This window comes from Aplidium turbinatum, chromosome 7, assembly GCF_918807975.1.
Source record: "Aplidium turbinatum chromosome 7, kaAplTurb1.1, whole genome shotgun sequence".
NCBI lineage: Eukaryota > Metazoa > Chordata > Ascidiacea > Aplousobranchia > Polyclinidae > Aplidium > Aplidium turbinatum.
This window is the reverse complement of record NC_137478.1, coordinates 1,426,818-1,450,624: the sequence shown is the minus strand read 5'-3', so window position 1 is coordinate 1,450,624 and position 23,807 is coordinate 1,426,818. Positions and strand designations below refer to the sequence as shown.

The window sequence follows — 23,807 nt, the reverse complement described above, 5'->3', positions numbered from 1 at the left end:
CTAATTATGCTTGGTCTCTCGGTTTAGTAACAAGCCTTCTCCCGGCCTTTTCCAGTTTCAGAATTAGATTCTATGGTAAATTCTTGTCTGGCAACTCTGTTGTATAAAGATTCCATTACTAATGCAATTTGCGAAGCACGTGTGTATTTTATCATGTATTGCACTGAGTGCAATCCCTGTCCAGAAATGTGTAACTGCATTCGCTATATTTTTATTTGTGTTTTGAATTTGTTGAAATCGGTGATACTTTTGAGCTTCAGTGTCAATTTAAAGTTTTATGAATTTTAAAAAACATGGTAGCCTATAAGGGCTAAAGGCATGCAGAACTCTATACAACATGGAAGCTACATTGAGTGGCGAAAACCAAGTTTTTATACAACCTGATAATTTTTCGTTATTTGTAAGATTATTGTAATTTAAAAAGTTTTTTAGTTTTTGACTTTTTGTTTCAGGAAATCACAAATTTCTTCTGGTGTTGACAGACAATAAAAAAGTGTCAAACTAATTTTAATTCTGGGGTAATTCACTGAAAGTTCAGCAAAATGTTGGTGTTATTTGAATCTCCGTCAGGATATGCAATATTCAAGGTGAATATTCAAGTTTTAAAAAGTATAATTTTATTGAACAATTCTATGCTTATGCGATGTTGTGTCCTTTTTGTCAATTCTTAATAAAACAGCTGCATACCAGCCTCAATTGTATTAATGACCTCATATCGATAACTATTGTGTCAGGGCTTTCAACTCAGCTACGCAGATAACAAAACTACATAAAATGTGCTGTTTCTTGCATCATGTGTGGTAGGCATAGTACTTAGTAGTCTGTGAAGACATTGACCCCTTGCCAATCGAGCATGAAGCTTGCCTTTTTCCTTATGTTTTTTTTGCCTTTTTCCTTATGGTTAGTTTTTAAAAGGCAGTGGCTATTTGACCGGCTCCGGTCTTTTGATCTGAAACACTATTTGACCGGTCATGACATCACTATATATAGGCACTTTTTTCCTTTTCTCTTTGAAAGCAAAAGACGAGAAGAAAAGAAAAAAGTGCCTATATAAATTCTAAATACAATTTAGCTTTATTCAACTGAATCAGCGGAGCGTACGATATTTCTCGACCGTGTATCCCCAATTCCCCAAGGGCAAGTCTTAAAGGGATGCAATCTAATTCATACCATGAACAATTTGTACGTTAGTTTGTACCTTGAAAAGATCGAAAGAAAAAATTAAAAAAAGCTGAAGTCGCTGATCGCAGTTTCCTCAAACAAAAACTTTTAGGATCATTACTGGGTAACACTAAAAGGCGAAAATGCGGAAACGCGGAATAAGCCGAAATAACTTTAGAATTAAAACAGTCATAGTATTTAATAATCTCACAATTGCTTCTAAATAATATCTTTCAATGATATTTCAACATAAGAAAATGTTCGGTATTGAGTTGTGTCTAAAAATCGCATTTCCGCCTTTTTCCTATTTCAATAAATTCCATTAAATTTCGAAATTTACTCCAATAACTGTGGAATTAAAACAGTCAAAGTATTTAATGACCTCACAATTGCTTCTAAACAATATCTTTCAATGATATTTCAACATAAAAGTAGGTTCGGTGATGAGTTGTTGTTAAAAATCGCTCTTCCGCCTTTTTCCATGTTGCAACATTTCATTCTTTCATGATGAAGTTATCGCTATGTTAAACAATATGGACGCCAAGATCGTACTTCCGCGTTTTCTACATCGGCATTAAATCGCTACTTCTGCGGACAATACGCCATTTCATGCCCGGCTTATTTCCGCCTTCCGCATTTCCGCCTTTTAGTGTTGCCCATCATTACTAGAAATTTTAAAAAGTTTGCGGAAACTCCGATCTACCCTAACCCTTTCAAAATGTTTGCGGAAACTCCGATCAACCCTAACCATTTTAAAATGTCATTTTTATGTTTTGTCATTTTTATGTCGATTTAATGTTGTTGGACTTTGAATCATTGTTCAAAAGGAGAACTACCCAGACAACAAAATTCGTCATTTTTACCTCGATTTAACGACTGCAAACATAGAATCAATATAAAAATGACGGATTTTGTTGTCTGGGTAGGTTAGTTGACATTCGAGGGGAAAACACGTGTCTTCATAGTTGAGAAATGTTACCGCTGTGGGTTAGTGACACCTTCAATGGTAACATCATAACGGTTTAAATGGTCAGGTTTTATGAAAGGCGGTACTATGCAGTTGAAACAATTTAGTGTCGTTAGATGGTCCCTGGGTTTTTTTTTCATTGAGACTTTTCGATCATTTGTCCGAAATGACTTGAAAAAATTCGGTCATTTTTTCTGATGAAAATATTTCCTTTTAACAGTTCTGCTGCTGGAAACGAGTTAGCTCAGTGCAATTGTGATGTAATTTAACATCACATGACGTCACAATGCCCCAAAAATCCTAATGTGTTGCCAGTCTGGGGGCCTGACCGGGGGTGTTCAATTTCGATTATTTGAATATTCGAAATTCAATTTATTTTCGATTTCCGAATTTCGATTTTGAATATCACAACTATTCACCACACTGCAAAATGTGATTTTATTGAAAGAAACGACATGAAAATTCGCTAGAAAAAGCGATAAAAAATTGCGAAAAAAGAACACAAAATAACGTCTACAGCTCCAGGCCCATGTTGGTGTTTATGAACACAAGCTGATCGACATGGTCACCCGCCAGTCGGGATCTCAGCTTCGTGACGGTCAGGCCAGCTTTTGAAAACGATTGCTCCGCTGGAGCCGAGGTCGCTGGGTTCCCAAACACTTCAAGTTCATTTTCACAGCTAGTGATTCTCTGCCGCGACATTTCACTGCAGAGTGCAGAGGTTTCGACTCGAAAGCGACATCGAGTATGTTTGCAAGCGCATAAAGCTAAACGCACGCTCCGTCTACGTAGCAAATTATGTTGTTTTTGGGTGCATTCAACATCTGATGACATTGAATCGACACAAAATGGTAGATTTTTGCTATGTCCCAGGCAGCAAAATCAGTCATTTTTATATTGATTCAACGTCTGCAGACATTAATTCAATGTAAATATGACAGATTTTGTTGTCTGGTGTTCGATTGTAGCATCGCAACTCGTTCTAGTGATTATCGTGAAGCTGAACTGCGGTTTACATTCAAAAAGTGTTTTCCTGCTGCCGATCGCTAGTTCATCTAATGTTTTATGTATCAATACAGCATAAAAAGTTGCCCCCACACAGAAATATGTGTGGGGGCCTGGCCCTCACGCAGGCCCGTAGCCAGGGGGGCCTCGCCCCCCTGAAAAAAAATTCGCCCCCCCCCCCCTTGGCAAAATCTCAGCATTCTCGAGCAACAGCTACAATTATAATGATTTTGCCCATTTAAATTTTTTCGGCCCCCCCTAAAAAAGTTGCCCCCCTTGTTCTGCGGTCTGGCTACGCCCTGCCCCCATGGCTTAGGCGCCTATGGATTCGGTAAAAAATGGATAAAACTGCGACAAAGCTCAGCCTACACTTTCTGCCATTGCACAACCTAGCTATCTTCATTCTTGAGAGAAATTTGGCATTAAAAATGCCAACCTGGCATCCCTGGTGCAGGACTGGCCGTTGGACCCGCGAGAGCGTGTGATAGTCACGTGATCGACGATGCGCATGCGTCAAAGTCTTTTTTCGCTTGCAAAATGCGACAAGACAGATTTCGCGCCACTCGCGTTACTTTCAGCACGTTCAGCCGAAAGGGCGGCTATAATTTCAAATATGTCCCATACGAAAAACGAATTTCGAATATCACCTTAATCGAAATTGAACACTCCTAGGCCTGACAGGTTGCTTCAATTTTAAACAAAAAAAAAAAAACGATTTTTGACCCATTTCCCCGCCAAATTCTTAAAATTAAATAAAAGTCAAAACACCAATCAGTGTGAACAAAGCTTGAAATTCAGCAATGACTTCGAGGTCTAGAGATTCTTAGACTGGGATCATGATGCCAGGCTACTACAGTAGAATTCGCCTATAACGGCTTCGTTTATAACGTCAATTCGCCTATTACGTCACTTTTCGTTCGGTCCCGACAGAATTCCTATCTTTTACGTACATTGTAGTTCGGCTACAACAGCATCGCCTATAACGTCAATTCGCATGTAACAGCACCCTTTATTGGTCCCCAGACGTCTTTTGTTCGTTTATAACGTCACTTTAAGCCATCACCTTCACCACGAACGGTCAGTCTTTTAATCCAGTTAGCGCTGCTGCTTGCAAAATGTCTTCCCTTTATTTTACTACGTCGTTTGCAGCAGGGACTTTAATTAACTGAATTAACTTTTTTCTTGCTTGAAAAACTATCGCATGTAAAAAGCAGCTCTACAGCTAACCTTTAAACAACTCAAAGCAATGAGCTGTGTTGCACAAATTTCCTATAGCCTACCTTTCGCTGTAGGTTATTTTTTTTTTAAACAATTTTTTTGTTTACTGTATTTTCTGCGTGACTTTTGTCAGTTTGGTGGTACACAGTAAACCTGACTGGATTATAGCCTACACCTCTTTCTTTAATCAAAAGACAGTTTTGGAATAGTTTGCGGTAGTTCGTCTAACGTCAATTCGGCTATAATGTCAGTTTTTGCAATCCCCTAGAGGTGCCGTTATAGGCGTAGTATATTGATCAATGCACATAGGTCATGTAAAAGAGCTTACTTTTTATGCAGCAAGGTAATTGAAATATTCTATTATTTTTTAAGGTTTAGACTAATTTGCCTATTCATTTAGAGTCACTAGACTGCTTACTGGTACTAGCTAGAAGTCCTGTAGCTGTAGGCTACCTAAACCTAGTCGCTAAAAAAATCCAAGCAAGCATTTTCTTATGAAGATAGGCCATGACTATGCTATGATGTCAACAAAACTTTTGAATGTAATGTAAAGGCAAACCAAACGTGGTAGCCTATAGGTTTCATCGAAAGGAAATATGTTTGCAATCGCCTAGTTGGTTAAGTTAAACTTCGGTACCGTACAGTAGCCTAGCTACCGGCCAGCAAAAATTGTCATTTTCACATCGTTTCAACGTCGCCAGACGTTGAAATCGTGTAAAAAAGGAACTTTTGCTGACCAGGTATAGGTTGCAACTGAGAAATATTTACAAAAGCCATTCGATTTGTTCAAAGAACCGAATTAGCCTAACAGTTTGTATTTACATTGATTCAATGTTTGAATACGTTGAATCACTCGGCCTATCGTTTTTCTTTACATTGATTTCACGTCTGAACAGGTTGATTCAATGCAAAAAAAACTGTTTTGCTGACTGGCGCGCTTGTAAATGCAACGGTCATTTCGACGATCAATTGCAATACCGATTTGCTCCAAAATTTCAAAGTGCGTTTCAATAGTTTGGCAACCTATTTTTTCATTACCATGGCAACAAGAGAAAGAGGAGAACTCCTCTCACTTTTTCAAAACGCTGGCAGCTAAAGTGTTGTAGCTGATACAAACCAAAATTTGCACTTCCTGACTAGCTACAACATTAAGTTTCGCTGAGAAACGTTTTTTTCAGACATTTTGACCGAATTGACTATATTTTTTTGGACATTTTGCTAAAAAATCGGTCAATGACCAATAAATGACCGAAAAAAAACAAAAACAGGGATGGTCACGCAATACCAGATTACAATCCCGACAAAGCAGTTATTGCGTGGTACAACGATTCTATTGCAGGACGTCAACCAGACTTCAACAACAAATTGGCATTGTTGCAAGTTTAATTCTATTTACTTGTGCTATCGGTATTTGTATTTTGGCCTCCAAGCACGCAGATTTGGCCCCCGAGAAGGAGCTCTCGGTAGACCATGATGGCTGCCGGAATAAAACATGGGTTTTAAGCAGGGTTGGTTGGGTAAAACCTCTGGGAGGTTTTTCCCAGTTTCCCCCGGGTAAAACTGGGGGAAACAGGGTAAAACTGGGGAAGCCCTTAAAACTTCTAAATGTGTTGTTTATGGAGTTTCTTATGCAATATAATGACTAGCCAGCTGTTTAGCTGTTATCTCATGATCTGAATTGCACCAATACTTAGATAAAATAGATGAAGCTCCGGATCATCACACAGTGATACTTCAGGTGTTTCTTTTGACACTTTCTCAATGCGTACTGACTCACTGTCTTCTGGCAGTACCAATAGTAATTTCTTATTGAATTCAGATGGTCTACCTCCAGCTCAAAGACCACGCCAGTCAGTGTTGTGCTGTTGTGACTTCAGGGCTTGAATCTTGAAATAACTTATTTTTGCGGCGGATGTGTATGTCCACCCAAGCGGAGTGTCCGGCAGACAAATTGATTTTCCAGTCGGGCATGTACGGTATCTAAAATGCCATCCCGCTGGCACAACGTCGACGCAATCATAATACAGTAGCGGCTAATATGCTTGCACTTTTACTAGGCATTTGTATCTCTGTAATATCCTCTGTTTACTCTTCTGCTGGTCTCTTTTTCTTAGACATTATTTCAAAGCCAAATAATTTTCGCTGCATACTATTTTGTTGGTTAACTAACTTCAACTGATCGTCGTGAAAACTGTAGTCTAGCTAGATCTGACTAAAGACTTCTGACTAGCTAGATCTGTTCAGTAGCATGGCTTTAATCCACACAAAGCAAATAAATAGACTGAGTAATGAGAGGGTTATCAAATGAGTGCATGTTTATATAGACACTTTGGATGGAAAGAATCTGAAACCCCAGATGCAGAGCTGTTCAATGTGGACAATCAAGACTGTTGTTATTAATGACTGAGATTATACCGGCTCTTAATCTTTTCTTTTTTTGGTTTTTGTTGTTCAATGTTTATGTACAATTTTATTCGCTGACTGCATGTTAGGCACAGGGGAGCATCTGACTTGACAACATAGCCTACTGGTATGTTTGTCTGTGAACTAATGATTAGACCTATCTATTAGATATTAGTAAATCGCAGTATTTTTTATTTTTTCGTAGGATGAGCACAGGAAAGCTTATAGGTTTATTCAAAATATGATGGTAATAAACATTAACTATGAGGAGTAATCATTATTTCATTCACATTTGCAAATTATAACAACTCAAGTTTTTCCTAGTTTCCCCCAAAAGGTTTTTCCCAGTTTCCCCCAGGGTTTTACCCGGGTAAAACTAAAGTGGGGGAAACCTCCTTGGCCAACCCTGGTTTTAAGGCCTGCCCAAGGGTATCGGTATGAGTTTGATACGAGTGCAACCTAACTCGTACCCTCATTTCATACCCTGAAAAGATCGAGAGAAAAAATAGCACAAAGCCAAAGTCGCTAATCAGAGTTTCCGCAAAAATTTAAAGCTAAGGTTGAGGTTAGAGTTAAGCGGAAACTCCGATCCGTGTGCTATTTTACTTGGATATCTACACAGGCCTCAAAATTCGGGTCTGCTACTATTCGGCGAGTCCGATTCGGCGAGTCCGATTCGACTAGTCCGATTCGGCGAGTTCCCTATTCGGCGAGAGCCCTTTTCGGCGAGTGCCCTATTCGGCGAGTTTTTGAAAGGAAATTATCGGGTACCTAGCCTAATTATAATTGCCGTTTTTACATCGTTTTAACGTTGCTAAACGTTGAAATCGTGCAGAAAGGAATAAAAAGAAAATGTTTGAACTGTTAAATTAAAATTCGTCATGTCAGTTCAGTTGTTTTTATTTCTGACCATCATACGAAAAACAATACACGTCGACATAGCAAAGGTAGAAGCGACAAAACGCGAACGTTAAAACGTGCATGGATGTTTCTCAGTTTCAACGTATCCTAGTCAGCAAAAGCACCCTTTTCTACACGATTTCATGTATGCGGCATTGATACATAAAATAATAGATGAACTAGCGATCGGCAGCAGGAAAACATTTTTAAATGCAAACCGCAACAGCTTTGCAGTAAATAATCACTAGAACGAGTAGCGATGCTACAATCCCACCCCAGACAAAAAGATCTGTCATATTTACGTTGATTTAACGTCTGCAGACGCTTGCAAACAGTCTTGCTGTCGCTTTCGAAAGTCGAAACCTCTGCAGAGAATTGTCGCGGCAGTGAATCGGTTGCTGTGAAAATGAAGTTGAAGTCTCGGCCCGAGGTTACCACTAACCAACGTAACAAGAGCTGGTACAAACCGCACTGCCCACAGTCGCACAAGCGGCATAATCAACACAACAACGGACTCGCGCAAACTGCATGGCGCACACACGTCCGTTGCCATAGAAACCCGATCAAAGACGGGAAATATGCGCATCTGTTGTTTCATCTGCAACACGAAAACGGGCGTATTACAGCGAATTGGAACTTGAAAGCTGGTCAGCGGCTCAGCCATAAGTTGCGATATTGTAGTGAAAAGGGAGCAATGTCAAGTCGAAAACTTAATCAAACGTCTCTCTGTAAATATTTTTCAAGGGCTGTTTACGGATGTCAGCAACTTTTAAATTTATTAAAGGTGACGTGCTGTTGAATTGATGTAAACATGAATGATTTTGCTTTCAACAGGTATATTTTCAAGCATATGATCAAGTTAGTATTTTCATTCCATTTACAGTATACCTTTTAGTAAACCTTTTCGTCTCTTGTTTCATGCTAATAAATCCAGTTCGTTGCTAAACTTTATGTGTGCTTAGCTTAAAGAGTCGCAGTCCATCAACCGCTAGCCAACGCAGACGCATAGCATGTGTTTTGGTCGAGCTTTGTTTATAATAATTAATTAACGGCAGGTCGAACGTAGCGATAACTCCGAGTGTGGCAATAAAAGCAATCCTAGTGTGACGACATAATTACGTCATCCATCTGCGTGACATTTCGCTGAATTTACATTGCTGCTGATGAAACACGCTTTCGCCCCCACGGCCAAAAAATAGTTAGGCGCCTATGATTTTAAACTATTCAAAAGTACTAACTTATAGACATAAACATTATATATTTTTTTTGTAACATTTTCTTTGTTTTATTTTTCCTTCATATCTTAAATTTTTCTGAAGTTGATGCAACCTTGCCAAATTTCTTTCAACTCAATAACTTACTTCGGTCACAAGCACGTTTTAACGTTCGCGTTTTGTCGCTTCTACCTTTTTTCTACATCTTTGCTATGTTGACGTGAATTGTTTTTGATATCATGATCAGAAATAAAAACAACTGAACTGACATGACGAATTCAAGCACGTTTTAACGTTCGCGTTTTGTCGCTTCTACCTCTGCTATGTTGACGGGTATTGTTTTTGATATGATGGTCAAAAATAAAAGTAACTGAACTGACATGACGAATTCAAGCACGTTTTAACGTTCGCGTTTTGTCGCTTCTACCTTTGCTATGTTGACGTGTATTGTTTTTGATATGATGGTCAAAAATAACTGAACTGACATGACGAATTTTAATTTAATAGTTCAAACATTTTCTTTTTATTCCTTTCTGCACGATTTCAACGTTTAGCGACGTTAAAACGATGTAAAAACGGCAATTGTAATTAGGCTACGGTACCCGATAATTTCCTTTTAAAAATTTCAAAAACTCGCCGAATAGGGCACTCGCCGAAAAATGCTCTCGCCGAATAGGGAACTCGCCGAATCGGACTCGCCGAAACGGGCCATTCCGTCAAAATTCATGGCGGTCACGTCTGCCGTCACAGCATGTGATGTCCGCGGGAAGTACCATCTAGATCGGTCATATTTGTCCGCCGAGAAATAACACAGGAACTAGTGATACAAATCGTCATTGCATAGTACTAACAATTGTCGCTAGAATATAATTTCCCACGCATTCTAGCGCGCATCTAGAAAATGTGAGTACTAATTCAATGTAGACGCAGACGTAGAATCAATGTAATTTGCCTGGGTAGCTTCCATTCAAGCAGGAAAACGTTCGATTTTTACGTTGCTTCAACAATTGATGACATTGAATCAGGGTAACAAAGGTGAATTCTTCGCTAAGAATCGATGGAAGTATGGGTATTTCCTACACTAATCAGCGCAACTTTGTTCAAGTTTTACGTCACAATGTCTGGCTTTAATCTAGAGTAATATTGATAAGGCAAGGTTGGTTACAAAATTAGATTATATACGAGTAGCCTATTACAGCAAGATGCAGCAAAATTTGTTAAGCTTTGGTATTACTGTAAGAAAAGGCCTAGGGAAAATTCACTTTCGCTCACATGACACGCAAAAATAAACTTAAAGAAAAAAGCCTAGTGAAACTTTGCACAACAGAAAATAAAATTGTACATTTCTAGTGGTCTTCAGTGCTTCGAATTTGTGTTTATTGTTGGAAGTTTTTACGTAATTTAACGTCGAAAGTAACCGCACATCATTAGCCAATCTTTAAAACATTGTGATCTATTTCTCTTGCCTTCAATCGCACTTTTTCTGTTGGTCGTCACCGCTTCGAATTTTTATGTCTATTGTTGGAAGTTTTTACGTAATTTAACGTGGAAAGTAACCGCTCACACATCATTGGCCAATTTTTTAAAATATTGCGTGTTTTATTTTTTCTTGCCTTCAATCGCACTGCAAAACCTGATGAAATTTTATTTTGTATGTTATTCGCTCTGAGGATGCGCATTGTCATGGTGCGCGAAACGTCAGTGAAGCAATAAACCATCTTGTATGTTGTTAATTTTACTTTCAATTTCATCAGATGAACGTAGCAACTAGTGCTAGAAACGATAATTGTCCTGATGAACACCCAAACTTTTCAGTATTCAGAAAATAATAGCGTTAGTGTAGAACTAGCGTTAGTTTTTCCAACTCGTGCCCAGAGCATTGTGACGCAAGAAGCCACACGACCTCGTTCGGTGGAAAATAATTAGTTATGCGGCGTTTTGAGCAGCTACACGGCGCGTTGACTCTTCAAGCGCACGTCTTTCAGAGTGACTTTGCTGAAAATTTAAAATGCATTCTAAACCGTAGCTATAGTTCTCAAATGGCAAAGAATTTTCAAGATAAAGTGATTAAGCATGACGTTCGACGCAAAAACCGGTGTGTTCGCCGAGACAGCTGCTCAGACCGGACTCGTGTCGTTTATCCGCCGTCAACAAAAACGAATTTCGAGGCCTGCTACATGGGGTCTGCTACTATTCGGTGAGTCCGATTCGGTGAGTTTCTAACCCTAAAACGGTAATGATAATTAGGCTACGGTACCCAATAATTTAAAAAAAAAATTGAAAAAATCACCGAATACCTCATAGGGATCGGACTCACCGAAACGGGCCATTCCGGCTACATGAGACTATTGAAGTTTAACTTATTTATCATTAATCCCTTTTCATTTGCAGGTGTTGGATGAATCAAAACTGGAAGCTGCTGATGACCTGTACAAACATTTTCAAACTGCGGAAAATGCATCAAACATGTACGTTTGTTGCTGCAAAATATTAGCATCAATTCTTGTGTAAATTATAAAAATCTATAAATTTGCTGTGTTAATATTAAAAAAATCAATCAAGTAGCAAATAGCATTTAATATACGTTCAGGACCAATGTTCTACACGGTCAGTTGACGGTTATGGGCATTTCTATTCTATCTCACTGGGACCCTCAAGTTACTTCTTCTGCTGTCTTGTGATGGTGTGACATCGCACGTCTAGTGTGATGGTCAATGCAAATTGGGCATGTTGTTAAAGTGGACGATATTGGTTAGGAGAAGAAATGTTGTAAAAACGTTAGATAAATGTCACTCTTAAGGCCACAATGTGGCTAGCACGAAGTTCTTCCAGGATTTTGTCCATTGCAGAGTTACTGGTCCAATTGGGTTTTTGTGTCACTCATTTCATGCATGTCAGAGATTGTAAAGTTAGTGGCCAATTTTGTCGTAAACTAAAAGTATTTTTAAACTAAAGTTAAATCTGTTCATGGGGATTATGTTCTGAATTTTACACACTTGCAATGTATGAAAACATGGTTTTTGTTTCAGGTTAAAACTAACACATTTTAAACGATTCGAAGACACAACCGAAGCTTTGGCTGGTAAGTTCAGTTTCAATCTCGCTTACAGAAATCGGAATTGTTCAAACGTGAAACTGTTGTAAAAACAAACTACTCCGACTCTGTCATGGCATCATGCGCTTGTCAAAGAATCGTAGTTGGTTAGGTAGTTAAAAGTGGATGCTGAAATAAATTATCAGAGAATCAAATGTGTGTTTGCACGTTGAGCTTGTCAGATTATTTTCAATCCTATTTTTGTACTTGCATGTGTGTATTGTTGAGCTTTGGGCTATGTAGCTATGCTTTGGGCACGATATAAAAATATTTATTTTTATAACACAGAAAGTTGTGTACATTGACAATGAAGTCAGCCCATCATCGATGAACAAATGTTGTTGGTTGTCGTTGATAAATAGTTATTAATTATGGTATATATACTTTTGGTACGGTATATGTTAGGGTGCACCATTTGCCCCAAAAATTTTAAAACTTCTGTCATTTCATCCTAACTTTTTTTTACTTGTGAGGTTAGCTTAGTAAAAGACAACTTCAAAATTTTGTGTCATTTAGATAAAGTTTGACCCCCCCAGCCGGCCATTATTTAAGGCCACTTACAACACTTTTTGATGATTTTTGCCACTAGAGCGCGCTGTGGATAATAATCAACTAACAGTTTAGTTTCGGCAGATGCCTTTCTTCTTACTCATTCATTAAAAAAAAAATTGGTCAAAATAGGATGAGAGGGTGCAGAAATATAGGGAATTTTATATAATTTTATGCTTAAGAGCGCCCCTAGTGGTGATAATACATTATCAAATAACTAGCTTGTTTGTTATCCAAATCAAATGAAACTGGTGTCTAACCCCCCATTTTCGAGGGTGGAGATTTCATTTGTGATGCTTGGTTTTAACAGATTTGGTACTGAATGACAAAAACATCATATTTTTTATTTTACACTACTGTATGCAAAAGATGAAATTGTGTTATTACGGAGAGTTGCGGTTTTTTATATTAGCTTACACAAAATGAGATGTTTAATGGAGAAGTAAAGCAATGGCTTATTGCAGGGGTTCTTAAACTGGGGTCCGTGTACCTCCAAGAGGTACGCGGACTAGTTTTAGGGGGTCCATGAAGGCAAATGGAAATCTTAGTGTATAATTTCAAAAATGAATTGTTGTTTTGTTGTCTTTGCCACATTGTTGTTTTTACCGCTATTTGAACATTGCAAAATTTTATCAGTTGCAGCTAAGCTAGACGTCAGCTAGGCTCGGTTAAGATTGTGAAAGGTTTTTGGTAAAGAGAGCCATGGCTGCTATAATCCCTTTTGCAACTACATATTTATGTGAGTCTGGATTTTCATCCTTGGTAACTATCAAAACAAAGAGTCGAAACCGATTGGATGCAAAGGATGACATGCTTGTTGCCCTATCAAAGACGAAGGCACAATTTCATGTTTTTGTTGAAGACGAACAGCAGCATCCTTCAAATTAAAGAAATTAAATCAAAGATATTGAAAAACAGTCTGCATTCGCTATTTTTTAAATTTAATGAAACATAAATTTTGTTACCTCAAATCAAAGATAGTTACTACTCTCTTCACCCTAAAAGGAGGATCATCAGAAGGTCCTAATTCAAATAGAAATAAATTTTGTTACCAATTCATTTCAATTTTATTTGGTTATGTCCAATTCATGCTGATCTAAAAAGTTTCTCGGACTAGGCCATAAAGGGGGTCCACGCAAACCAATTTTGTTTTAAGGCAAAGGGGTCCGCGTTAAAAAAAGTTTAAGAACCCCTGGTTATTGCAATAAACTATCAAATAATAAATATACAAATAATAAATATACAAAAGAATTTGCCTATATTATATCATTGTCACTTCAATTGAGGCAAATTACACTGGGAAACAACTTTGAAACAAATTTTTGTTGACTTTGATTTCACACTTGATTTAGGCTAATTCCGGTGTGCTGATTTCAAAATTGTGGCCAGTTTTTTTCTATCACGCCAAGTGTTTGCTCTACAGCATACATCCAAAGTATGCAACTTTTCACCACTTTAGCCATATAGCTTTTTTATACGTAATTAGGAATGCACAAGCAAAACATATAGTAAGTTATATACAAGAAGGGTCAACTCAATTATTAAGCAACAAAGGCATAGGCATCGATTTAGGTCGATGCTTTTTCCCACATTTTTGGTTGGAGGATGCAATCATCCAACGAAACTAGATTAGAATGGTAAAATTAAAGTTAGTTGCTTTCCACTTTCAACCATGTATGTAGGCCGTTTGTTTGTTAGAATACTATCATGTCTGCTACTGCGTCTGCTGTTTCTCGTCGTCAGTGTCTAAATAACCTGGTTTCCTTTTGCTATATATATTTGCGGCAGTTTTACTTTCCTAGCCAAAGAAAAGACGTCAGTGCATCTGTCAAATAAGCCTACTTTGCATATTTTAAAATAAAACTTGGTGATAAAGATAAGTCTTGAGCACCCCACAAGGTATGTAAGCAGTGTATCGAGAGTTTGCGGATGTGGACCAAGGGAACACGTGACAAATTGGTATTCGAAACACCTACGCTCGAAGATTTGGATCATGATGAGTGTCTTATTGATGGCAGGCCTAATGATGAAGATTTTGAAATTGAAGATGATTCAGAACTTGGAGTATTCCATCAGCATGAGTTGAATGATTTGAGATTAAGAAAAAAGCTTCGGAACTTAGCATCCAGACTAAATGAGAAAAACTTACTTGGAAAAGGAGCGAAGGTACCATATCGTACTTTCGATCGAGAGAAAGTGTGTTTTTACCGTACTTTCGAAGTGACAGTTGCATTGTGTATTTGTGGCTTTGTGTATTGCCATAATGTAAAAGGTTTACTAGAGGAGTTGGGAATTCCGATCTACAACTTAACTGAATGGCGAATGTTCATTGACAGCTCAAAGAGGAGCTTAGTACAACCTTCTCCATAATGTCAATTTATACGGTGTAGTACCAATTGCACATTCAGTTAGTCTTCGTTAAGAATACGGAAACATAAAAAGAGTTATGGAATCGTTGCAATATCACAAGCACAATTGGATCATATGTGTTGACTTTAAGATTGTATGTTTTCTTCTTGGTCAGCAACACAGATACACAAAGTACCCCCTCTATTTGTGTATGTGGAACAGCAGAGCCCAGATCAGCACTGGATGGAGAGGAATTGGCCTCCGAGATCTGACCTTAAACCTGGTGATCCCAATATTCTACATGAGCCCCTTGTTGACAAAGAGAAAATTATTTTCCCCACCTCTGTATATAAAGCTCGGCCTAATGAAGCAATTCGTTAAAGCATTGTCAACTGAAAGCAACTTTTTCAATCACCTCATTTTGGCTTTTCCTGGCCTGTCAATACAAAAAATTAAGGCTGGTGTATTTGATGGTCCACAAATTCGGCAACTCATCAAAGATGAACGATTCTGTGGTTCAATGTCAGAATTGAAAGAAAATGCGTGGTTATCATTTAAAAACCTTGTCAAGGGATTTCTTGGGAGTACACGGGCAGAGAATTATATTGAAATTGTTCAGAGGCTATTGGAAAGCTACAAAGAACTCGGCTGCAACATGAGCATCAAGATGCATTTTTTGCATTGCCATCTTGCTAATTTCCCGGAAAACATTGGTGTGGTCAGCGATGAGGAGAAAGATTCCACCAAGATCTGAAGGTGATGGAGGATATAGTGATATATGAGTGAATGAGGATATAGTGCCCTATAGTGTACAATTTGTAAAATAAGCATCAAAAATGAATTCTCCACCCTCGAAAATGGGGGGTTAGACACCAGTTTCATTTGATTTGGATAAGAAAGAAGCAAGATATCTGATAATGTATTATCACCACTAGAGGTGCTCTTAAGCATAAGAATGTATAAAGTTGCCTATATTTCTGCATCCTCTCATCCAATTTTGACCAACTTTTTTTTAAATGATTTAGTAAGAAGAGAGGCATCTATTGAAACTAAATTGTTAGTTGAGTATTTTACACATCGCCCTCTAGTGGTAAAAATCGCCAAAAAGTGTTGTAGGTGGCCTTAAATAATGGCCGGCTGGGGGGGTCAAACCTTGTCCGAGCAACTCAAAATTTTGGAATAGTTATTTTCTAAGCTAACCTCACAAGTAAAAAAAAGTTAGGCTTTCTTGTAAAAAGTTGGGGCAAATGGTGCACCCTAGTATATGTATTTTTTAATATGCATCTCGCACTCATCAGGTAAAAATGCACTTGAAAATATTAAATTTAAAGTGTCATATTTTTGCAATCCTCTCAACATCATCTTCTAGCTACCCAATGGTCTCAAATCATCCAAATTATATTTAACTTGTATAATAATATAAAAAACGCTTTTTGATTTTCTTCAGCTACAACTGCAGCTGTGGAAGGAAAGGTTAGCAAACCTTTGAAGAAGGTTTTAAAGAAACTGGTGGCAAAGCAGGCCCATGAGAAATTGGCTGTTGCTGATGCAAAGTTGGGGCAGGCCATAAAGGTGAATCTTTAACTGGATAAGAGTCAATCTATCTAGTTTCACTCCTACCACTGATTGTATTGTTCCGTTGTGTTGGCAGTTTCTATTTGGTTTGATACATCTACATTTTATTCGCTGAAAACAAAAACTTTTTTACAGAAGTGTATGTCCAAAACTTCGTTTCAAATTTAATTATTTCTAGCAGACAAGTTATAAGCTGTTGGAAGTTGGGAACCTAATTAATTTGATTCACTTTTGTAATTAGCGTGGAAATGTGGTTGATTTCCTGCAACATCGGTCGTTTTTTTTTCAATATATGTTAGATGTTTTAAATTGGACTTTTTATTTTCCTTAATTCTGTTTTGATTTAAACTGTTGAAATGACTTTCAGGAGAAGACAAACTTGTCGTGCATATACAGCCCAGCAGTGCAGGAGCTGATGCGAGGTATTCGGGCACACATTGACAGCTTAGTGACCGGTAAGCTTGCTATGAATTTGTAAATAGCATTTTGATTAATCTGAATTTCTCCATCTAACTCCATCCACGTTGTGAAGGTATTGAAGAAAAGGACATGACGGCGATGGCACTTGGGTTGGCCCACAGTTTGTCTCGTTACAAGTTGAAGTTTTCTCCGGACAAAGTCGACACAATGATCGTTCAAGCGATTTGTGAGTTGAGCATGGCGTATTTTGTGATATCCCACCATTTAGACTTTTCGCCTTACAGTATTTCTGGGTCCTGTTTTCCGCTTTGTTCTCTACAGTGCACAAAAACATAGGAAAAGTTATAACATTTATAGCTGATTTATGTTTATCACTTAAAGTGCTTAACTGCTTATTGCTTCCAATTTTCACACTGCGTTGTGTGAATTATATAATTTTGGTTGGGGTCACATAGTAATCGTCATAAAGCCAGTACCAGTATGCTAAGGTTCAGCTTGGTGGACGACTTTTTGAAAACCTTCAGTTGTACATAAATCTTCTTTGTACTTCCCAATTTTGTTTGTTTGGTATTGTTAAACAGTTTAAGGGATGAAAAAATGTAACCACAGTACCAATCCTTTCCTGTCACGGAGTCCAACAATTGTTAATCTTCTTCAGCCTTACTGGACGACCTGGACAAGGAACTGAACAATTATATAATGCGATGCCGAGAGTGGTTCGGTTGGCACTTCCCCGAGATGGGAAAGGTCGTCACAGATCACGTGGCTTTTGCTAAGACAATAAAAAAGATGGGCTTCCGAACCGAAGCTCTGACGACAGACTTTTCAGATATTTTGCCCGAAGAAGTAGAACAGCAGGTATATAGGGAGTTGTCATATAAGACGGCATCCAGTTAGAGGATTTTTTTTTTGTTTTAAACATGAAAACAATGCGGTCGTTTGTTGCGGTGAGGATATTTTGTGGTGTCGACAACTCGACATGCTGTTAGGAATGTCGAAGTTTGAGCTTAACCACTAGCAATTATTCACTATAGTGTGCTTGAAACCCTCGAGTCGTCACGAATTCCGTCTTACGTCTGTACATTCAAACCATGGCGGTTTGGGAGACTGTTAGATAAAAAAAATAGGCTAGTTTATGGAAATCCAGTGAGGTTTGCGCTCACGTCGTCTATTTCCACCCACCCCACATTTTGTGGCATCAAATCCGAACAAGTAGTTTTCACATGTTGTTGAGTTCTTGACACTGCCTTATGCATGCGATGACACAGATGTGATCCCACAACTTGATCTTATTTTCTGTTCTCAGGTCAAAGACCAGGCTCAGATTTCAATGGGAACAGAAATATCAATGGAAGATTTGCTAAACATTCAATTCCTTTGCGACCAGGTTAGTTGAAAGCTTCGTGTGGTTTCAAATGCTACGTTCCCGTGGCAATGTCTGGCTATGATTAATGAAGTAGTTGGGACTTTGGGGAACATATGCGAAACTACCTGGCAAAGGAATCTTCCAGCGGTGCGGCCAACACTGGCCACCGTGTTGGGACTGCAAACTACCTGATGTTCTTAATGGTTTAGTTAGACGCTGAACTTGCATAATATTTATCACAAGTTCAGACAGTTTTTATTCAACCAATCCTAAACGCCTTTGGTTGAGTGTATGATATCGTCTTTGAAGCTGGTTTACTGAGCATTTAAATATAAGATGGTGGTCTATGGTATGAGTGTTACGTTTTGCAAACTTGTAATCTGTCGCAACCATCATCTTATGTACGTCGACAAGATGATATTGCCTGACTAGTCACCACTGTCCTCAAGTGGGATGTTGTGAACTTTGCGTTAAACCACACGATTGACTCTTTGTTTCTTTAGATCATCGACCTGACCGATTACAGAGAGCAACTTTACGATTATTTGAAGAACCGCATGATGGCAATTGCCCCCAATCTTACCATACTGGCCGGGGAGATGGTGGGAGCGAGATTGATAGCACACGCAGGTGAGGCACGTGGGGCAACCCTGCAGTCGAAATGATGTTTATTTGGGTAGGATTAATTTCCACCAAGTGTTGTTGAGTTTTAAGAAACTTTTTTAGTTTTATTAAGTTTCATAATTTTCTTAAGAGGTACCGAGGACATTATTGATTCATTGCACATGGTTTGTTGAGCTACTGTTCCGTTGCTACAGATAATCTCAGGAGTGGCGTCAAGAGTTAGCTACTTAGTTTTGCTGAAGAGCTGTCAGTGAGTGACAGCATGAAGTTGTGATTTGTGTTCTGTTTTACGCCAGCAAAAAGTGTACACGCAAAGCGTAAACAATACCCCGTGTTGTTCATTTGTTGCGTTGCTGGTAAAGACAAAAGTAGGCTACTACAATAAATATTACGATTATTTCTGGCTTTATTTAACGAAATACTCATAGAGACGGGCAATCATGTTCAGCCTCAGCTAATGGGCTTCGGGCCCCCGAATAACTTGACGTCTTTTTGTTTGCACTTTCCCGGAATTTTAAGGATAAAAGATTTTCCCGAAGCTTGGCTCGGGGTTCATCACGTTTACTTGCTTCCAGGTTCATTGCTCAATCTTGCGAAACATCCAGCATCTACTGTTCAAATCCTTGGAGCGGAAAAGGCTTTGTTTCGCGCGCTGAAGACGCGCAAGGAGACACCCAAATACGGACTCATTTACCACGCCACAATGGTCGGACAGTCTAATGCCAAAAACAAGGTGAATAAATTGTTGTTTGTACCGTACAGGTTTCATTGTCCTAGTCAGGGGGGCTTGTATAGTATAGCCTTCCCGTTGATGACCAGCGTGTAGATATCAACAATATCAACAACAAATCTTATACGGCATCGTCAAAGTAAACGAAAGTCGGCTGCATAGCAGAGTGATGAGAGCACTGGAACGACACTCGAAGAGTCGCTGGTTCGACACCGCTCAAGAGCATGCGGCCTTGTCTTTGGCAGGACATTTTAAGGCATGCCTGAAGGTGGACACGAAGATTGGCTTCCTTGCCTTCCCGTCCACTTAATCTAAATCTTCATCTACTGGCCTTTGCGTCATTTAGTCGAGTGATATCATATGAACATATTAACCCACAATCCTTCCGTCTAGGGCAAAATCTCACGAATGCTTGCCGCAAAATGCGCGCTGGCAATCCGGTACGATGCTCTAGCTGAGGAGACCTCCACTAACATGGGAGTGGACAACAGGGCCAAGCTAGAACGCCGGCTGATGGCTCTAGAAAATGGCGGCTCTAAGCCCATCAGCAAAGCTGGAAAATCGTTTTCAAAATCTGACAATTGGAGTAACAAGGCGAATGTGAGTATGCGTGGAATTCTGAGGATTTGCCACTTGTTCAAAACGTCTTTGTTCAGTGCATCCATAATTAAGTTGTTGTGCCGATAACATGATACATATTATTATGACGTCATCTCGGTTCAAATAGAAGGCGTCTGTGGAAGATCTTTGATAGGCCAGACGTGTGTCCAAGTGGGCGTTGTTCACGGCTCTTAGATGAATGTGTCATCGTTCTTCGTGGACGTGTCCTTGACTGAATGATCCGCAAACGATTAAGATTTATCTTCGTTCCCAGATCCTAACTTACAACACCGCCCAAGACAACACCATCCCCGCTCCCAAGAAGCGCAAAGCGGAGGAGCTTGATACAAGCGTCAAGCAAGAAGGTGATTATTGCGCAATAATTGTGGATTGTTGGGTCAGCTTCCTCTGTACACCAAAAATTAATTTTGCTTTAATCCTCAGAAACAATCTTCAGTAAATGCTTTGTTATTGCCGTTTATTACACAAATATCCATTAAATATCTTTATGGGTAAATGCCACAGCAGCAGAAATAACAATAGTGCGATGTTTTATTAAAATAAACTAAACATTAAAAAAACTTGACAGTTTTGGAATCATTTCAATGCAAAATATGATTTTCCAAACCAAGTTGATTTATACTGTACTTGTAAAATCCCCTGAAAGGGTTGTCGTGTCGGAATTCTTGTCGGAATAACATTGTTACTCTCGGAAATAAACTTCTCGCAGATTCCGCGTCGGGCGATTCCGAGCAACCTGTTGTAAAGAAGCGGAAGAAGATCAAGTCAGAACCGGCTTCCAACGGAGACGACAGCCTTGTGACTCCATCCAAACCTGTGAGTGGGTATTTGTGGGCTGGTGCTGTATTCTCTTTGACCGCAATAAACGTTTTACATTCTACCATGGGAACTACGTTGGCGTTGGTCACTATCGTATGAGAGCGGGTTTAATCTGACAACACGAACATATGTGTCGACGAGTTGTTGAAGCCTTACGAGCCTACCGCGTTGGCTTCTCACAGTCATGCGCAGACCTTGGTTATAATTTTCATACCAGGCAACCCTGATACAGCATAGTAATGGTCAATAGTGTGCTTTAGTTTTTTAATTCGCTTTTCTGTTTACTTGTCCTGAAACGCTTTAAAATTTAAACCGCCATTTTGTTTAGAAAAAAAAGAAAAAGAAATCAATAGGTGAAGAAGTCGCCACCCCCGTTGTAAGTAGCGCCATCTTGTTTTCGATGTTATTGTTCAGTTGAAATGCTTAGCGCCGACTAGTCAACTTCAACCATTCCATGACGATTCTACAGACATCTAACACAACAACTCTGGCATTGTTGGTTTCGGCGCTAAGCATGTTATATCAATTACAGTTGCTACTTGCTTACGATTCTTAGCTTTTATACCATCGAACAAATCTTTGTTGTATATTGCGTTTCGATTACTACATACTCTGTGAATCGTCTAGTTAGTTGGAAGCAGCTATATGTGGGACGTGGGTACCTCCCATCAAACCAGGGTTTCCATCACGATCGTAAACATCTTTATTATGTTTGAACCGCTGTGTCGTTTATTGTTATCTCCAAGCAAATTCTGAGTTTACAGACACCCGGATGTCACGGGCATGTCAGGATGAGATTGTTCAAAGTTTGTTGGTTTCTTCCAGGTGAAAACGGAAACATCAGAGGTGGAAACTCCGAAATCGGTGAGTGGATGATTTGCTTGATGTAATTGCTCGTTCGGCTTGTGTTGATAAAGTCATTCATCTATTGAATAAGTTTCGTTTCGTAATATATTACTCCCGTAGATTTCTTATCTTGTTTTCAAGTTGCTGGTTTGCCCGTTCTTTATGCAAATTGAATGGTAACGACTTGATAAAACAGAGTTTCTTTTACCAACCTTTGCTTAGTAGCGGCAGTGAACCAAGTCCTATCACAATTTGCTGTACGTTGATCACTGTCTGCGACAAAAACCCTGAGGGGAACCTGCTCCAATTGTGGTGCACTCATGCAGTCAGTTCAATTCGTAATGATTTTGTTTTAGAAAAAAAAGAAAAAGAAATCCACGGAGGATGCCAGCCTGGTCGAGACCCCATCAGTAGCGGTGAGTTGGTTAATTTCGCAACTGTCTACGACTTTAGAATCTTGTTTAACAATAAATTCAATTCACCACATCAAAGGCAATTTTCTCAAAAGGTTGACCGTAATTTAATTTTTGGTTTTCAGATCAAACAAGAAGTCACTGAGGAAACCCCAAAGGTAGTGAGCAGATTCAAACTCTTTGCGTTCAAATCAAACTGAAAGGTTTGATGGTTTATGCAGATTTGTCGCCACAAACGTGTTTTTTTAGTTGTCGAGATAACGTCAAACAGTACTGCCACTAATGTTAGGATTTTTTTAGAAAAAAAAGAAAAAGAAGTCGACAGCTGACGAAAGCATAGTCGAGACCCCATCCTTGCCGGTAGGTGGTGTATTGCGTGTTTGATAAGGCACGATTGCTTGGGCGGGTTTGAGGACGCATCCATCTACTCGCCGCCCCCAGTTTTAGGCTCAGTTCTCATAACTAACCAGTTAAACGTGTGATTTAACTTTTTTATCGCTTTTAGTGTTTTACGGATGAATTTTGATCAAATCGATATGTTTTTCGCTCCCTCACTGGAGGCTTGCCATAATGAAAAATGGTTGTTTGAGTAAAGTTGATCTTGCCGCACTTGAATATGTCCTGGATGTTGAATTGGAGAACTTCCTCTGGTTTGTTGGTTTCATGTAATTGTAAATTGTTTGGTTATTTGAAATGATGATAATGTGAACAATGTTTTGTCATTTTAGAAGAAAAAGAAGAAATCTTTAGCTGCCGAAACAGAAATCTCCCAGGAGGAAGTGACAGCATCTCCGGTATATAGCATTGGACAACTGTAGCAATAATGTCACCCTAAATTTTGCTGTTGTGTTTTTGGTTTGAAGCGAACGACAGTAACTGTCTGGCTGTCTTGTCTCTGCTTAATATCTTCCCTAATGCTTGAATCGGTAACCACATAATCCAACTCTTGGTGTGTTGTGCACCCTGGTTGTGCACTTTCAATTTTTTTGTTCAAGGAAAGCTTTCAATTCACGACTCTAGCATTGACATCTACTGGTGTGCGTTCAATAAGTTTTAACTCTATGAGTGAATTCTGTTCGAGACCGTTTGACATCTTAACTAGCCCGGTCCTCAAGCAACTTATCTCATAAGACCATACTTGTTTTCGTGTGTTTCAGGTGAAAAAGAAGAAAAAGAAATCAAAATCTGCTAAATGAACTCGTAAATGACGTCATCCTGAACTGTTCGGTTACGTCATCGTGCAAACGTGGTTTGACGTAACAGCCACCAATCATGTGATTTGTGTGGTGTTTGGTTTGGTCGCTTTTAATATTAATAAACCATCGCTGCCTTGTATGGGTTCTGTTATCTGGGCTAAAGTGAAAACATGTTTATTAAGGGTGGAAGGTGGCTTGCAAGTGGAATCAGTCTCTAACTTGCAATTGAATTGTACAAATTGGCTGCATTGTTGTTGCTGTGTAGGCTAGGACTACCGTGTCTACCGCTAGGACTACAGGCTAGTACTACTGCTGTCCCAGTGTCCCAGCCTCAAAC

At 39.0% G+C, this 23,807-nt stretch overlaps 1 protein-coding gene across 1 annotated transcript; it reads left to right on the top strand.

The window, feature by feature from the left end:
- Window positions 1–450: 450 nt before the first annotated feature.
- LOC145774078 (nucleolar protein 58-like) lies at window positions 451–23,609 on the top strand. Its single transcript, XM_082585227.1, has 20 exons — window positions 451–587; window positions 11,260–11,336; window positions 11,898–11,950; window positions 16,308–16,432; window positions 16,803–16,890; window positions 16,968–17,081; window positions 17,514–17,713; window positions 18,162–18,242; window positions 18,725–18,851; window positions 19,421–19,578; window positions 19,969–20,175; window positions 20,450–20,540; window positions 20,906–21,012; window positions 21,344–21,391; window positions 21,841–21,879; window positions 22,218–22,277; window positions 22,400–22,432; window positions 22,575–22,634; window positions 23,003–23,068; window positions 23,432–23,609. Exons 1-20 carry the CDS (start codon window positions 543–545, stop codon window positions 23,468–23,470), a joined length of 1,818 nt encoding a protein of 605 aa, XP_082441353.1. The 5' UTR covers window positions 451–542; the 3' UTR covers window positions 23,471–23,609.
- The last annotated feature ends 198 nt before the right edge of the window (window positions 23,610–23,807 follow it).

Coding starts and splice junctions, on each gene's coding strand:
- LOC145774078 (XM_082585227.1), top strand. CDS start 543: ATGTTGGTGTTATTTGAATCTCCGTCAGGATATGCAATATTCAAG. Junction 18,243..18,724: donor TTCAATTCCTTTGCGACCAG/GTTAGTTGAAAG, acceptor TTGTTTCTTTAG/ATCATCGACCTGACCGATTA. Junction 18,852..19,420: donor GAGATTGATAGCACACGCAG/GTGAGGCACGTG, acceptor ACTTGCTTCCAG/GTTCATTGCTCAATCTTGCG.